Source organism: Podarcis raffonei, chromosome Z (assembly GCF_027172205.1).
Source record: "Podarcis raffonei isolate rPodRaf1 chromosome Z, rPodRaf1.pri, whole genome shotgun sequence".
Taxonomy (NCBI): domain Eukaryota; kingdom Metazoa; phylum Chordata; class Lepidosauria; order Squamata; family Lacertidae; genus Podarcis; species Podarcis raffonei.
The window spans coordinates 26386057-26403233 of record NC_070621.1 but is presented as its reverse complement, the minus strand read 5'-3'; the positions used below and the strand labels follow the sequence as shown (position 1 = coordinate 26403233).

Sequence of the window (17177 nt, the reverse complement as noted above, 5' to 3'; positions counted from 1 at the left end):
CCCATTTGAGGAATGTCTACATGGGAGTAGGCAGCCCTGTATCTGACTGTGGAGAACAGTGCAGCTGTCTCCAGAGGCAGTCCAAGGGCTCTCACTGTTTCATTACAGGCACTGACAGCCAGGAAGATCAACAAATGGCCTGTTTCAAGAGTCATCCTGACCAAACACCCAGATGTTTGAGAGCAAGATATGACCAGCAGCGCCTGCTCCTTGAGATGTCTTGGCAAACATGTCTCCAGGCTTGCAGAACTCTCACCACAACCTACACGTACACGGATCCTGTCTTGATTGCACAACTGCAATGGGGTAGGGTAGCAGCTGCAATGTACAATTTTTATTTCACCACTATAGGCACGCACACATATCCAGCTAATGGCTGGGACTCCTTGTACTGAGTGGGAGAGGGAGGAAATGTACACTAATTGCTTAATGCCCCATTTGGCAGCAGTGAGCGTTTTTGGAAATTAGAAAAAAAAAAAGGTCTTGGTGGTTGTTAATAAAAACAACATTGGCATAGCAAGTTTGTTTGACTTACTATTACCTCATTTTCACCTGAAATTTTGCCAAATACATGTTGAATAACAGCTAACAGATGGTTGGGACTTCTTTACTTTGAAGATAATTGTAACCCCCAAGTAAAACAACAGTATTACTCTCTCCCCCCACCCCACTTTTATGTTTACCCATTGGGAGAAAAAGATATCATGATTCTTTTATTGGCTAGACTTAAATCTCTCTGACAAACACTAACATTTGCTATGGATTAGAAGATGTGCATTATCAGAAAAGGTTATCTTATTGGGTTCTTCTTTTTTTTACAATGCAATTTCCTAAAATATATTTTTTTAAATGCAGCAACATTCACTGTGTTCAGACAATAATATATTGACTCAGTAACCTGAGACCTGAATAAGCCTTTTGCCCACAGACAAAGACCCTTTGCGTGAGCAAAAAAGAAACAAATTGAGATATCTTCAGTTAACAATAGTTTCCTGGTTCATCCAAGAAACTATGGTTACCAGCTTTGGAACAAGCCAGGATATTAAACCATTGTTTGAATTTCGTTTAATATCCTGGCTTTTTTTTCTAAAGCTGGTAACCAAAGCTTTGTGGCTGGATTAAAAATGAGAAACTGAATAACTAGAGGTTTCCTGACCTAACTGCACCTCCCATGAAGGGAAGAGCAATGGGGTTCCATGCATAGAAGATGGGACCTACTTAGTCCCAATACCTATTCTTGAAAGGCAACCGATAGGAGGTAGAGGACAATCGAATTGGGGGGAAATGAAGTTCAAAACCTGAAAAACAGTTAAGGGAACAGGCAGGAAAACAGTTTTGGGGGGATTCTGAGATGAAGGAAAGGGGGGAAATGAAGCAAACAGATTAGGCTGGGAGAAGCAGCTGCACAGCTGCACAACAGTCAGGTTGTAAGCTGACAGGTGGCTTTAAGTGATGACTCAGGTAGCTGGACCCAGGAACCTTACTCCACTGAGATGGGTCTTAGAGGATTGGCCCCATGTTTGCTGCACTGCAGTGCCTTCATGCAATATTGTGGGTATTGCACCTCAACAGAGCAGCTGGTGCAGGTGAGCAGAGGAATAAATGGGCCTAGCTGGCTACATCAGAGGTTCTAAGCCAGGGGTCGGGAACCTCCAGCCTGCACCTGACACAGGTTTCAGTTTGGTCAAGAGGACATTTTCCCCACACCTGATGTCCCCCCACCTGATGTCATGTGTAAGAGTGCAGCTGCAAAGGAACAACTGGTAGTCTGGGAATTCTCTAGCACAACCAAGAGGACGCATTGCCAATGCTGACTGGTACTTAAAGTGTACCTTCAAAGGGGTTCACTTTCAGCAGTACCCTTGTGAGTTTATCGCTGTCACATGACATTACAATGATGGCAGGTGACTGGCAGATGGGTGGTAAAAATGACCTGGAAAGGGTGGGGGAGGTTGGGGTCTGGCCTATTTATCAGATCAAGTTCTGAACCCCTGTTCTAGGCTTTGGGAGAAGCTCCTGGTATGCATTTGGATCTCCTTCAAATGCCTGTTAAATGCCAGTCCGTTACAGAGAGCATGTTGCTCCTCTGTTAAAACAACCTCACTGGCTACTGGTCTGTTTGGGGGCACAATTCCAAGTTATGGTTATGACCTATAAAGACCTCTATGGCTTGGCCCCAGGCCTGAAAAATCACATCTCCCTCCAAGGTGCTAAGGGTTAACACCTTCTTTCAGTCCTATCAACATCAGTGACGCAGTTCAGTAGTAACTGCTGTGGCTGCTCCCATATCATGGAATTCGCTCCCAAAACAGGTAAACTGGCTCCCTCTTTGTTGTCCTTCTGCCAGCAGGCTAACTCCTTTCTATTTCAACATGTCTTTGGAAGCTAAGGTGCAGATGATGTTGATTACTGGGCAAACTGAATTTTATTGCTGCTTCTAAATGTGTTATGATGTATTTAAATAATTGTTTTTAACCAGTCCCCCCCCCAATTACTTTGTATTATATAACAATGTTTTCGAACGTAGAATCCCAGCTGGGAGAAAGGTGGGATATAAAATAATAATAATAATAATACAGCTGTAAATAACTAAATTAAAACATTTCCTTAGATTTGAAATGAAGTGTTCCATATGTGCATATTACGGAGCAAAGAACAACACAACATGCCATGGAACATGCAGTTTTAGGAATATCATTAAAATTCGGAAAAGCTAATAATTGGATACAACAAAGATGAAAAGTTACAGATGTAATAGAAAAGGATGTGAAGTTAAAATGGTTATATGCAGGACATGTGGCAAGAAATGACTCAAGCTGATAGAATAAAGCAATGTTCGCATGGAGACCCTACAATTTCAAAAGACAGAGGGCATGACCACCCATGTGGTGGGTGGATGATCTACAACTAATGTGGATATGGAAAAGAAACAGAGCATGCTAGAGAGAACTTGAACAAGGCATCTATCCAAAGATGGACATGAAATGCTGAAGAAGAAAAAAAACAAATGTACCAACAAAGGGGTGTGAAGCAAGTGTGCATGCTGACAGTAGGGCTAGGGCCAGGCTGTGGGGGCCCACCCCACCTAATGCATTTTTTCAATATTGGGGTATGGTCACCTGACACCCCCCTCCCTTATTGCTGATTAAAAAAGATCATTCAGAAGCCACACAGGCTGTCTCCCCCTGGCAGAAGATAAGAGGACATAACCCACCTCATTACAAATTGTTCAGTTCCTGAGAAAATGTTGCATTGCCAAAGACAGAGAAGAAATTAAAGCGAAGTTCACATGACCTGTACTTTTTTGGGCTGGGATAGGATGTAAGAGGACCATATAGAACATTTCCAGTGGTGTTTAGAGAAGTTATCTTCCCAGATAAGAGAGCAGGCCTCGGGAGATTGGGTATGGGAGAAGGAAGGGCAGGGGGAGGTGAGGGGCTGCTCCAAGCTGTGCAAGCATTGAAAAATACATGACAGAACACAGAGCACCATGCAGGATGCATCGCCAGCTGTGTGGGTGAGCCTGTGCAAAGCCCCTTCCGTTCCTTAATGGCCCAAAAAGAGCAGAGTCAGGGGGAAACCTTCCCACTCCCTCCTCCGCAAGGCTTGTCTGGTAATACGCTCACCAACTGCTTGAAGAAGAAGTGGGGGCGAAAACAGCAACAGCTCAGGGGCTAAGCTAGCCTAAGGCTACAGGTCAAAGAGCGAATGGCAACCAGGTGGAAAATCTGCAACATTCCTTTTGCAGCTTCTGCTGATTGTTTCTTTCAGAGTACAGCTTTAATTAAGCTATCTGGTTCTCATCTACAAGCACCTTTCACACACAGGGAGAGTTTCTGGAATTTCCCACTGCACCAAACGCAAACCCTATCATCGGCTACAACAGTGGCAGGAAACCTGTGGAACTCCAGATGTTGTCGGAATCCCCCACTCCCATCAGTCCCGACCATTGCATACATCAACATCTGGAGGCTCCCAGGTGCCCACTCTTGGCCCAGTAAGAAGAACCAAGTGGTCCTATGGGCTTTGTTCCCAGTTTCTTTACCATGCTGGTTAATTCTTTGGACATTTCCACCCACACAAATGCAGAGCATTAGCAATGGTGAAAGAGTGGGATTTCAACCAACACTTCTGGGTGGAGGTTTTAATCTGCATTAATGGCAGTATTATCATTATCATTATTATTTATTAAATTTGTATACTGCCCTTCATCCAATGCTAGTTCTACTTACAGTAGACCCAATGAAGTTAATGGACATGACAAACTTAGGTCCATTGACTTCAGTGGGTCTGCTCTTAGTTGGATGCTCTGCACTTGCAAGGTATTGATCCTTCAGTGTGGCAGCACCTACACTTTGGAATTCCCTGCCCATTGATGTTAGGCAGGCACCTTTACTATATTGTTTCTGAAGCCTGCAAAAAACTTTTCCATTATGCAACCCTCATGTTAACATGTCACTTTATTACATAAACTCATATATGGCTTTAATGTTTGATCTTATTGGTGTTATTAATGAATATTTTATACTGTCTTTCTAAACCACGTAGAGGTTTTTGTCAATTAAAAATATTTTTTGTCAAATTAAAATAAAACAAGCATACAGTGTAGTTAATCTAAACTAGAAGAAAAGTTTCTGAACTTTTCCTTGGGGCCACACTGGAGAAGACAGGCAGGAGGGCATTGAAGTATGAGGCTCACTGCATCTTTGTTGTTATGCTAAACTATGGTTTCAGTGATACCTGAACTGAGCTAATTGCATGCTTCCATGCTGCTATAAAAGTCCCCTCCAATTCTTGTTTAGGGGGGCTGGAATTTCTAGGGAAGGGTGTTGCTCCCCACCATGTCACCCCCAAAATTTTAAAGCAACGACTAGACCTAATAGTTTAGAACCCACAAGAAATAAAAGTAAAAGTTCATCCAAGTTCCCAGGTCAGTTGTGAAAACAAATCAAAATCTTTGTGACATCTTCACAAAGGATAAAACCAAGAGTTTGAACTGCAAGGTCAACAGCGATGCGTCCAGTTCAAACAATCCAGCTGAACCCAAGCAATGGAAAGAGACAGGATGATGACACCCAGTACATCCGTCAATGATTACATCATTCGTCAGAAGTTTTGTTCAAGGAGATGGACGTGATTTGGACCAAAGCAGAAAGGGTCTATTACAGCCTGCCCCAACCAGCTATTTTGGATTGCAACACCCATCAGCACCAGCCAGCACAGCTGCACAATGCTGGAGCTGATGGGATCATGGCTATGCTGGCTGCAGCTGATGGGAGTTGCAGTCCAAAACATCTGGAAGACACCAGATTCTGGAAGACTAGAAAGTAGCATGGTGCAAACACCAGGTGTGCATGTTAAACTAGAACATGTGAGATCCACACACTGGGTACAAGCAGGGAACCGCTACTCTTGTCGACAAAGAAGGGTTTAGCTTTCTGTATGCAAGGAATCTTTCGCCATGAGGCAGCATTTAAAATACCCAACCTTCCAACTTTCAGTCCAAAGTGGATCAAAAAAGAGAAAAGAAAAAAAGAGTCCTATTAGCCACTAAACTCCATATATAAACTAGGCCTGAACTAGATTTCCAGGAACATGTAGAAAGAGGCCCACACTACTTTAAACAGCCATGGCTTCCCCAAAAGAATCCTGGGAACTGTGATTTTTTGAAGTTTAATGAGAGTTATTAAAGGTAAAGGGACCGCTGACCATTAGGTCCAGTCGTGACCGACTCTGGGGTTGTGGCACTCATCTTGCTTTATTGGCCGAGGGAGCCGGCGTACAGCTTCCAGGTCATGTGGCGAGCATGACTAAGCCGCTTCTGGTGAGCCAGAGCAGCGCACGGAAACACCGTTTACCTTCCCGCCGGAGCGGTACCTATTTATCTACTTGCACTTTGACATGCTTTCTAACTGCTAGGTTGGCAGGAGCAGGGACCGAGCAACGGGAGCTCACCCCGTCGCGGGGATTCAAACCACTGACCTTCTGATCGGCAAGTCCTAGGCACTGTGGTTTAACCCACAGTGCCACCTGCCCATCACACAACTAGAGTTCGCAGAGTTCCCAGGTAAGAGGGCTTGACTGTTAAGCCACTCTGTCTGGGTGCTGAGGTTCTCCTAACAACTCTCAGCACCCCTTAACAAGCTACAATTTCCAAGATTATTTTGGGGGAAGTTATGACTGTCTGAAAGTGGTTTGAAACTGTTTTAAATGTATCAAGTGGATGGGGGCAGAGGGAGAAATAAGATGAGCACTGGCCCTTCAAAGGTGACATCGAACCTCACAGAGCCAGGGACTTTGAAATAATACATTTCTTTTGATGTCCATACACAGGAATCTACTGTATTTTGTTTTCCGGTTAACTGGCTGGCTCTGCTGCAGCTTTGGTGCAGAGATTGTAAGGTTTAAGTCTTCTATGTGAGATTTCAAAGTTTTGGCTGGGCCTGGTGTTCTCCTGCAGCTGTTCTTCCTCACTCTCCTCGCCTTATGAATCCAAAAGACAGGGTCTTAAGCATATTAGCTCTGTTTTCTTTGAGAGAAAAGACAGCTGTGATAAGAAACCTGGGCACTGTTTCCCTTCACCAAAAAAGAAGAAGAAAGAGTCAACTTACCCGACCACCTTTCTCTGGAAAGCACTGGCAGCCTGCACTGCAGTCTCGACCCCCACAAGGTCCATTATAAAATTTCTTCCCACCCTGTATGGAAAAGGACAAAAAATAATAATTAGCTAACATTTTCCTTTCCAAATTTTTCCTCAGTTATACAGCACATAAGAAATGGTTTATTTCATTTCCATTCTGACACGTTTGCAATGAGCTTGAAAATTCACTGGATCGCAAATCTATCAATTTGTACCTTTAAAAAAACACCTAGATCATACTCTGAGAAACAGAAAGATATGAAGGTTCCTGACTTTAAAGAATCAAAAAGATTTTTTTATACTGCATACAAATTCCTCCCCCCAAATAATACGTAAATCACAGAACACTTGTTGCAGCAATGTACAACTATAGCCCTAAAATCCTGATGACATAAATGAAACCACTCACAGCAGGACAAAGTGCCCTAAAACACTAAAGCGCAAAGTTGAAGAATTTCAATACAAGCAACATCTCCATCGCTGGAGTGCATGTAAGCCTGCCCTGTCCTGTCCCCGCCATTTTCTGGTGCCGAACATGACGCATACATGCATGGTCTGGCATGCATCATATGCACACAAATTGAGAGTCGCCTGCATACACTTTACAGCAAGTCATTGTGGTGATAATCATGATTTCATGCTAAGCCACACTATCCTTTCTACCAGGGATAACCATTGTGGGGACCACCAGGTGTTGAACTATGACTCCCATCAGCCCCTGTCAGCATGACCAATAGTCAGGGACAATAGGAGTTGTAGTTCCACAACATTTGGAAGAGACCACTTTGGCTACCATACCTTAAATCATTCCCACTTTTTATTTTTAAAGAGCAGTTAATGTTGTCATTTTTATCTTAAGGAAAAACAGCTACATTGGATCCCAATCTTGACTGGGGCATACACTGGATTTCCAGTGAAAATCCACAACACCTATTTGACCCCAAAGTTGTTGTTTGTACCTTTGGGGCCAACGCAGGGGGCTAGAGGGTAAGCATGTGAAGCATGGGTAGGAAAACTAAGGCCCGGGGGCCAGATCCGGCCCAATCGCTTTCTAAACCCAGCCTGTGGATGGTCAGTGTGTTTTTACATGAGTAGAATGTGTCCTTTTATTTAAAATGCCTCTCTGGGTTATTTGTGGGGCATAGGAATTCGTTTTCAAAATATAGTCTGGCCCCCCCACAAGGTCTGAGGAACAGTGGACTGGCCCCCTGCTGAAAAAGTTTGCTGACCCCTGGTGTGGAGGATTGCCCTGTAAATTGAAACTAGTATACTGTACTGAAATCTTAACATTTGATGTTAAAGGTTGGGAACACTTGAATTGGTTTTATTATGAGTGCTATGCATGGATATTTGGCAGCACACTTGTACACCAGTTGTTAAAAAAAGGGGAGGGGGGAGAATCCCCTGTGATCATATTGTTTGAATGCATTTTTGTGCAACATTTATTCTGGCTTTTACATACATCAACTGTTGGTTTGGGAAACATTTCTTCTTTTTTTGGTGAAGGGAAACATTTCGTCTAGAGCCAGCTCTACCATTAGGCAGAGTGAGACGGATTCAGGTGGTAGATGCTAAGGGGCATAAAGCAGACAGAGCTGTGTGTGATATGCAATCTGCACTGTACCCCCATGCAAAGCTGGTATCATGGGAGAAATCTTCAAGTTGGCTTTTGGTACACAGAACGGAGGAGTTACAATCTTGTCCTTGGCCTCACGCAGGAAAATGGCTTGAGCAGGAAAAGAAATCAAAGCAGTTTTCTTTGGAAATGTGTTTATTTGCCCAAGCTGTTCCCTGAATGACAAAATCTGATTTTAGCCGCAGAGTGTTTTGTAGGCTGTTTATTTTCTATTTTATAGCATGATGTCACTTATACCCTTTTACCATTGCTACTTGATATGGTTTTATTTCTTGTGTTTTTCTCTTGTTCCTGTCTTTGTATGTGCTGTTAGTTTGTCAAACTTTATTGTGTACCACCTTGGAAACTGTATTTAAAATATTAGAAAGCAGGCTATAAATCTTTATTCATTTCAAAGACCAGAAGCTTCCAGTGTCTGCTGAAAGGGCCTGGAGAGGGTCTACGGGCTCAGATCGTACAGATTCACTAACCTAATTTGCTGCTGCCATTCCAGAGCAGCTTATTTTGCATATACATATTTCATAAATATCTGAATCCACTCACAAATGTCTTCGCTGGTGAACTGATTCCAAACCAGTGTGGAGCAGGCCCAAATCAAGTGTTTGCACTGAAAACATATTAATGATCAGGAAAAGTGTGGAAAGGAAGTCATATGGTATATGTATACATGCTGTATTTAGTAGGAAGTTGTAAGTGGAACAGGGGGAGGGGAGGGGGTTAAATATGCTCTCTGTTCCTGTTTTTGAAAATGCAAATAAAAATTAAAAAGGGGGGACAGATTAATGATCCCTGTAAAATGTTATATTCACACCCCACTTCTAAGTTTCCTTCCCTTTCCATGCACCAAGAGGTCATTCCGCTCACTTGTGAATGAAAGAAACCTGAGAAGGGGAGGAAGCACGCTGGAGCCAGTTGGCGGAAGACCAGGTGTTACATGTCACACAAGTTATTTTATTTACGGGAAGGAGCCGACATCAGACACTCCCAAATTACTTAAATAGCAAACGGCCCTGCACTTAATACTAATGTGGTCGACTTTCAAAGTCTGCTCTTGGCTTTCTAGAATGGATCCCGATTTTGGGGAGGAAACCAAATGTATGCATGGTAAATCCAGAAGAATGTTCCAGGCATCACTGCGCTCCTTTAAATATTTTTATAAAATGCATTCTACTCTGAGGCATCTGCGCTTTGTGTGTGCAAGCGGTTAAGCAGTTCCAACCGTTCAACCACATTGCATTTCATCATTCAAAATAGATGACAGCTATTCTTAGGGCTTCTAGTGTGGCCTGTCCTTTGACCATGATTAAGGCTGTCATCTGATACATAGCTGCATGAGCACAAGCCCCATTGAACTGAATGAGATTTACTTCTGAGTGGACATGTGTTAAGATTGCACTGTAAGGGGATGGGCTGCGGAATTTGAACTCCCTGCTAATAACAAATCCTCCTTGCTTTCCTTCTACTGGCTTTAACTATGGTGTGACCCTGGTTAAAAACCCAGAGTGACACCTAATTAATACTAACCATACAAAGGTCAGTGTTTGCTGCAGCTGATGGGAGTTACAGCCTCAAACATCTAAAGGTGCCAAATTTGTGAAGGCTGCTTAAGATCTACAACTTAGAAAGACAAGGTGCTACAGAAATCAGGGCAATATTTACAGAGGCAAGCACCATAGGATACATTCTTGTGTGAATGAATTTGAAAAACAGTGGACAGTTTTAAGTTTAGCATGCTTTCCTTTTTTGCACTGATGATGTACCAACACCTTCAGGAAAAACAGGAACTTGTCCTCTTTTGGGGGGAGGGGTACACTGTAGAGATGGCCTCAGTCTTCAGGTCCGAAGATGAAGCAGCCCCATTCAACAATTTGATTATCATCTTAACCAAATATATTATGGGTCTGTGGTTTCTGAACAAGATGAAACCACAATCCTCAGACCTAGTGAACTTGATTGGTCAAGTTTTCATGGGTCTTCTACCGCCCCCCCCCATCTTAGCTTATATATGTATTTCTATGTAGCATTGTATGACATGAAAAGAGGAGGAGAAAATAAATAATTAATTCAAGTGCTACATCAGGGAGAAACTGCATGAAAAGATACTCCTGAAATTATGATTCAGATGCATCTCTGTCAAATATCAAAGGTCAAAATTAGACCAGATATTAAATCCCATACATACATGTATCACTTTAATAAGGGCATCTGGTGGTGATGGTGGGTATTTCAGGATGGTGGGTATTTCAGGATGGTGGGTATTTCAGGATGGTGGGTATTTCAGTGTGAGGGGAGGGAGGAGGCTCTTATTGTTGTCGCATAGGCCTTTCCTATGATGGTATCCCGCTTAGGGAAAGCCACTTCCGGGCCTGCCCCAGGAGGTGGGGTTGCGGGCATCACGCCCTCTCCACGTGAGCGGGGGCTGGTTTCAGCCCCCACGAGAACAGGGGAATCCCGACTGGCCACGCCTCCCAGCCAGCCAATCGGCTGGCTGGGGGGCGTGGCTTGCCCTATTTAGGAACGGAGCGGAGGGAGCACCCTCCCCCTGGAAGCGCAGTTGATGCTGACTCTTTTTGTTATGTATTTCTGGTATTTAAATATTTGATTCAATTCCCTCACAGACCCTGCCCCCTTGAAGGTAGGGCAACAGAAAGAAGAATTGATTTGGGTCATTGGTGGTAAAAACAACAGAGTTCAGATGCTCCCTTACCATGCAGATTTACCCTAATTCTTTTAGACATATAAAATTAATGATCTGCCTTTCGGGGGAAATAACTTGTACATTGCATGTCTCTAGATGGATGGAGGATCCATAATGCTTTTATGCCACGTTTATTTCTTAAGCTAGGGACTTAAGATGCCCAACATTCACCATCCATGCCAACTCATGGATGTCCTGATTCATATTGGTGTGGTCCTATTGGTCCTGTTATTTCTTTTTTTGTTTGTGCAGTACAGTATATGGTATGACGTAACTCCCTACTACTACACTTTGGGGTTGCTAACAACGTCATTATGTTACAATAAAAAACAAGAAGTTGAGCATTTATTTGATACTAAAATCAAGCTCCCAAGCTCAACAAAGTCATGAATAAATGGTGCAGTGCTTTGAAGTTGCTTCACCAGTAATTTCAGTGTGTAGGGAAGGAACTCATAGGATCAAATGCTGCTGGAAGAATGAGGATGATAAGCAACTCTCTGGACCAGCGTTCCAGCCTTGTCAATGCCGCTATTGTAGTCTAATTATCAGTAGATTTCCAATGCAAAAGGTGTGCTTCTTACACTCCCTTCATTGAGGAGCTGTCACTCGAATGGACTAGGGTCTCCCTGAAAACTTTCATGTCCCCCAGCTGATGTAATCTTCCCCTCCCCACTGATTCATGACCCACGAAGGAAAGAAAGCACTGTCCTTGTGTTTTTCCTTCTGATGATGCCTTCTTGAAATGCTGTTATTGCAAGTTTATCATGATGTTAATACCGTTCTTCAGGGTTTAACTCCTTTCCCACGCAGTCTGGGAGTTGCACTGTATCACGTGGGGGGTGTGTGTGCTGTATTTTGTCTTAATTGCACACAGTTAAATAGATGCAAATAAACCCAAAGCATCACACAGCACACTTCACACACTGCAGCTGCTAAGGTACAGTTTGAACTGCAATCACATATTATTGGACAATTATGTTTTGTGAATATCTCTTCAACAGGGTATGGAGTCAGTTGTTTGAGGAACTGTGTGGCGCCCAGCCTGCTTAGTGCACTGTCACCGGCTCTGTTCCTAGATCTGTTGAGGATAAATAGTGCTTATTTGTGGGTGGACTGCTTTCCTAGACAGTCAGAACCTGCATACATTATGTAGCAGCATCATAAGGACAATCACTTTAAGACCTCGTGCTTAAACTTGCCTCTTCCCTCCCATTCCTTTTTCTTCACGTGCCATGTCTTTCTAGAGTGTAAGCCTGACTGCAGGGACCATCTTACTACTGATTTTTGCAAGCTAATTTAGGAGTCTTTTTTGGTCAAAGGGCAGGGTATTGAAGCCTTAAATAAAGAAGTAAATAAATAAATGAACAGGCAGTAATAATCGGAATGAGAACGGGGTGCTAAAAGTGTGTCCCTCTTTTGATCTGTGAAATGTTGCAAGGCATGTGAACAAGGGACCCTCCTATCTTGAAAAACATAAGCGAAAGTGTTTTCAAGAGGGATCTTTCTAAATTGTTATAGATTCAGAGGCAACATTACTCTGGATACCAGTCACTGGAAAACAACACTATTGTCCAAATGTCCTGCTTATGGGCTTCTCAGCTTCTTATGGTTGGCTGCAGTGAAAAAAGGAAGATGCTGGATTGGGTGTCTTTTGGCCGGATTTAGCAGGACTCATCTTACGTTCTTATGTCCAAAAGCAACTCCTAGGGTGGAAAAGCATTGTGTTGAAACTGGCCTTGTGAGCGGTTTATATTTTTGCCTCTTCAGGGACTAGCTTGTTTAGAACGGGCAGTTCTGTGGCAACTCTGGGTGGAAGCCATGTAGTTAATTTAGCATTAGATACTCCTAGAATTCTGGACCTTCTGCTGAGTCACTGGCCCCAGACAATCTCCGCCACCATCGCTTGTAGGAGCACAGGGAGACCTGCCAGCCCAATCAAGTCTGAAAACATTTACTTCTCTCACTTAGCTTTGTATTTATTATGGCAGAAAAGCAAAGTTGTATGCTTTGTTTCACACAATCTCCCCACCCTCCACCCCAGTTCCACATTTTGGGCAAATTCACACCTCTTCCCTTGGGTCAGGTAGAGATCTTTTAGAAATGTGTTCAACCACAAAATGTGCTTGGGCAGTGCATTATTTATTAACAACAAATATTAACAGCAAATGATTACATCCAAATTGCATTCACAACCCTTCCTCCCTCCACTGAGGTCAGGATGGTGAGTACAAAAGCAAGTCACCCCTCCCCCCGCCATGATTTTCTTTACAACAACCCTGCAGGGTAGGTTAGGCTGACCGCGTGCGACTGGTGATATTCATGATTAACTGGAGGCATGCACTCTTTCTTGATCTTCTTGGCTGGCTCCGCAACTGCTACAGCACATTGGCTCGCATGAGGATGACAAAAAGAATATACAGAGATTTTGAGCTCAGAATGGGATAAAATACTTTGCACATCTGCAGCTTCCCCACCCCCTATAAGCAGTTTCGCTTGTCTTGTGACAAGAGAACACAAAGTGACATAGGAACTTAGGAAGCTGCCCTATGCCTCATCCATTTAGTCCTGTATTTTTAGGAGCTCTCTCGAGTTTCAGGTGGCAAGCCCTTCCTACCTGGGCACATCAGAGATTGAACCTAGGACTTTCTCCAAGCGAAGTGTGAGCGATGATCTATAGTGCATAGCTACAGCTTTGCCTGGATAAAGTCCTAGGTAGCCAGGATTTATGTTGTTTTGAGGGGGAAGATTTATGTTGGGGGAAAGAACTGAGCCATCTGAGACACGATTGGTCAGTTAGCTAAGTATTCTTATTTATTTACTTGATGGGGGATCAGCTGCCACCCTGCCCCCTGGCTATGCCCAGGTATGTGTGTGGGGTGTGTGAGAATGACAGTTTGTGGGTATCTTTCTTTCAACCACATTTATTTCATAAAATTTATACACTGTTGAATTGTAAAAGCAATCTCAAAGTGTTTTACAAAGAGAACAAGGCAATAAAATTATCACTATAGCCAACTCTTTAAAACACTAAAAAACAACAAAACCAAAGTCAGAAACACATTTAAAAAACAGGTTAAAACATGCTTCAACATTCTACATGCCCATATGAGAGCAACCCTTTACTCCTCTTGAGTTCCTACCTGCTTGCCGCAGCTGCAGCTGCCCCTTCCCTTCTTATGTTCCTCTGTGCCGGATCTGCAGGGCCACCCAGAGGGATTTGCTGCTCTTTTTTCCTACCTTTGCTGCTTGCTCATTCAAAGAGGGCAGGCGAACTAGCAGCAGCTGGGCTGGTGGCTCTGTGGGTTGGCAGTGGACCTCTTACGAGGCAGGGTCCTTGTCAGGTACACAAACGCTAGCCCCACTCTATATGCCCCATGGATCAAGTCCAATCCCAGGCATCCTAAGAAAGCTCTCGTAAAGTCCACTCTTTAAAATCCTAGAAAGCTGCTACCAAAGAGTGTAGGCAAGATGAGCTAATGGTTTGGCTCAGTAAAAGACAATTTCCCATGTCCACTCAAGGGTTTCTAGCTAGTGTGGAGCACACACCTGAATTTTTCATTCCAAGGCAGAGATTTATCAATATCCAGTTTCCAGACCTATGGTAATCAACATGATTTAAGTGGCAAATCCCCAGTGCTCCAATTCCTAGTGTGGTTTACCAATCAATTCCTCTTCCCAGGGAATTTTTGGAACTGTCATTCTGTCCAAGGAACAGGAGGCCTTCCTAACAACTCACAGCACCCTTAACAAACTACAGTCCCCATAATTCTTTGGGAGAAGCCATGGCCATTTAAAGTGGCATCATAGTGCTTTAAATCCATGCTGCAAGTTGGCATTTCCTGTATGCGTGATACATATACGTACACATGACTATTACTTTCCAATGGCCAGCATAGACAATACTCAGCTAGATGAGCTAATGGTCTGACTAAGGCAGCTTCTGATACTTCTGTTTTGGACAACAAAACCCAGTAGGATACCCAGCTCCTCTGAAGTCTAAGCTGGCTTCACCCTACCAGTCTGCATGAGCTGCAAGGGACAGAAGAAAGCAGCAATTCTTGTAAAATGGGCAGAAGCAGCCCTTCAGAACAAATATATTGTCTGCCTTTGGCAATACACCATCACCTTTTTAATAAATGTACCTGAATACATTTGGCCTACCCCTGCTCTTTCCTTCCCTCTACAAGAGTTGACACCCCAATGCCCCTTCTCCTTTCCTGAGTCCCAGGGGCAACTAACAGGAGCAGAGAGTTTCATCTCAAGTTTTAACTCCTACAAGGCGAGTTGACTGCTTGCGCCTGCCAAGCTCAGCAGTATTGTCAAAGGAATTCCAAAAGCTTAGTGAGGCAGAACTGCCCCCACTTGAAATATGCTGGAAATATCCTGTGTTAAAGAGAACGGCTTGTTTTTGCATGTGGTCCTCTACTGGGATCAGACCATAAAATTCACAGCTTCCTCCCACGAAATACTCAAGCGTTGCCAAAACAATAAACCAATCATCACCTATTGCTAATGCATCTGTTTCCTTTTTGATTCCATCCATTGCCTTTCCTTGCATAATATTGGGGGTGGGGGAGAGAGGGAGGGAGCATATGCCAAAAATGTGAGTTTTGTTCCTCCATCAAGCACTTACCGTATTTTTTGCTCTATAAGACTCACTTTTTCCCTCCTAAAAAGTAAGGGGAAATGTGTGTGCGTCTTATGGAGCGAATGCAGGCTGCGCAGCTATCCCAGAAGCCAGAAGAGCAAGAGGGATTGCTGGTTTCACTGCGCAGCGGTCCCTCTTGCTGTTCTGGCTTCTGAGATTCAGAATAATTTTTTTTTCTTGTTTTCCTCCTCCAAAAACTAGGTGCGTCTTGTCGTCTGGTGCGTCTTATAGAGCGAAAAATACGGTAACAAGGGTGCTGGAAGAACGGAGGGAGAAAAGAAATAATCCTGATTCCTACTGGAAAGTAATTAGTCATCAGTATATATAAGTGTGTGCACCAGTTATACACACAAACACATCCATACATGGAAGACCAATTGACAGTACAATGTTATACATGTCTACTCAGAAGTAAGTCTTCTTGAGTTCAATAGGACTTATTTCCAGGTCAGTGGACAGACTGCAGCCTAAGTCACACAATTGCAAGGATGTTAAATTGTGTGGCTATTTCCACATCTACAAATTAGTGCACCTGCCATTCAACATAGATGAATTACTGGGGAAATATGGAAATTGGATACTGATATATCTCAGCTCAGTATTGTCGACTGATTATCAGCAGCTCTCCAGGGTTTCAGGCAGGAGACATTCTCAGCCCCATGTGGAGGTGCCTGGGATTGAACCAGGAACCTTATGCATGCAAAGCAGACATTCTACCACTGATCTAAGGGCCTCCCTCCATATTTACCCTTTGATAACTAAGGGGAGTTATTGGTTTAGCACAGATGAGAAAAACGTTGAATGAAACACAAAAGGGTGTTATTAGGTAGAGGTAGCCCAAGCTGCTGAAGGCATTTGGGTGGAAAAACAGTCTTATAGAACAAAACACAACACTGATACAAACAAATACAAACACAAACACATACACAACACGCAAAATTGAAAACTAGATCAGTGCAGGGCTACCTTTAGTTTATCAAACTGTCAATAGCGCAGTATAAACAGCCTGAGATTCCAAACATGCCATCCAACAGAGCCAAGGCTATTGGATTTCACACTAAGGCTGAGGTTGTGTAATAGGAGGTTTATAGGATTATAGAATATTTTTATTATTATTCATAATTAGAATGCATGCAACTTAAGTCTGGAGAGGTTAATACACAGCACCAGAGCTTGTTGCACAACTGAAAAAGGCAGCTCCTTTTGAATGACTCCAAGGGCACCGACCTTCAAAAAGTTCCCTTCCACATAAGACCTACTGGAATGAGTGGGAATCCCAAAAGAGCCAGAGCTGACCCTATCATTAGACAACGTGAGTGTGAGGTGGGGGACGCTGAAGAGTAGGGATTAGATTATGTGCCCCACAGCCTGTCATGTGCCCACTAAAATAGATTGCTGCCATCATTGTCCTGTAGAGGAAACTGTTCCATTGCCTTGCTTGAATACAGCAAGGGTGATTTTCTGCTCATTTTTGCCAAAGGAGACTAATTGATATTAATATCTACTTTGACAAAAACTTGCTGAATACCACTCTCCATCTGGTTGCCTGGAATGT

General features: G+C 43.3%; 1 protein-coding gene and 1 long non-coding RNA gene across 4 annotated transcripts in view; both read right to left on the bottom strand.

Annotated features, from left to right (window-relative positions):
• COL4A6 (collagen type IV alpha 6 chain) overlaps nt 1–17177 on the bottom strand; it is a 179673-nt gene that overhangs the window by 107217 nt on the left and 55279 nt on the right. For all 3 annotated transcript variants that reach the window (XM_053373885.1, XM_053373887.1, XM_053373886.1), the window contains exon 4: nt 6612–6695. In XM_053373885.1, coding sequence (XP_053229860.1) covers nt 6612–6695 — 84 coding nt within the window. The remainder of the gene's footprint in view (nt 1–6611; nt 6696–17177) is intronic.
• Nucleotides 13093–17014, bottom strand: LOC128406472 (uncharacterized). The gene is made up of 2 exons (XR_008328507.1): nt 15866–17014; nt 13093–15602 (listed from the first exon to the last, which is right to left on the bottom strand). It is a non-coding gene; the product is annotated as an uncharacterized LOC128406472 (long non-coding RNA).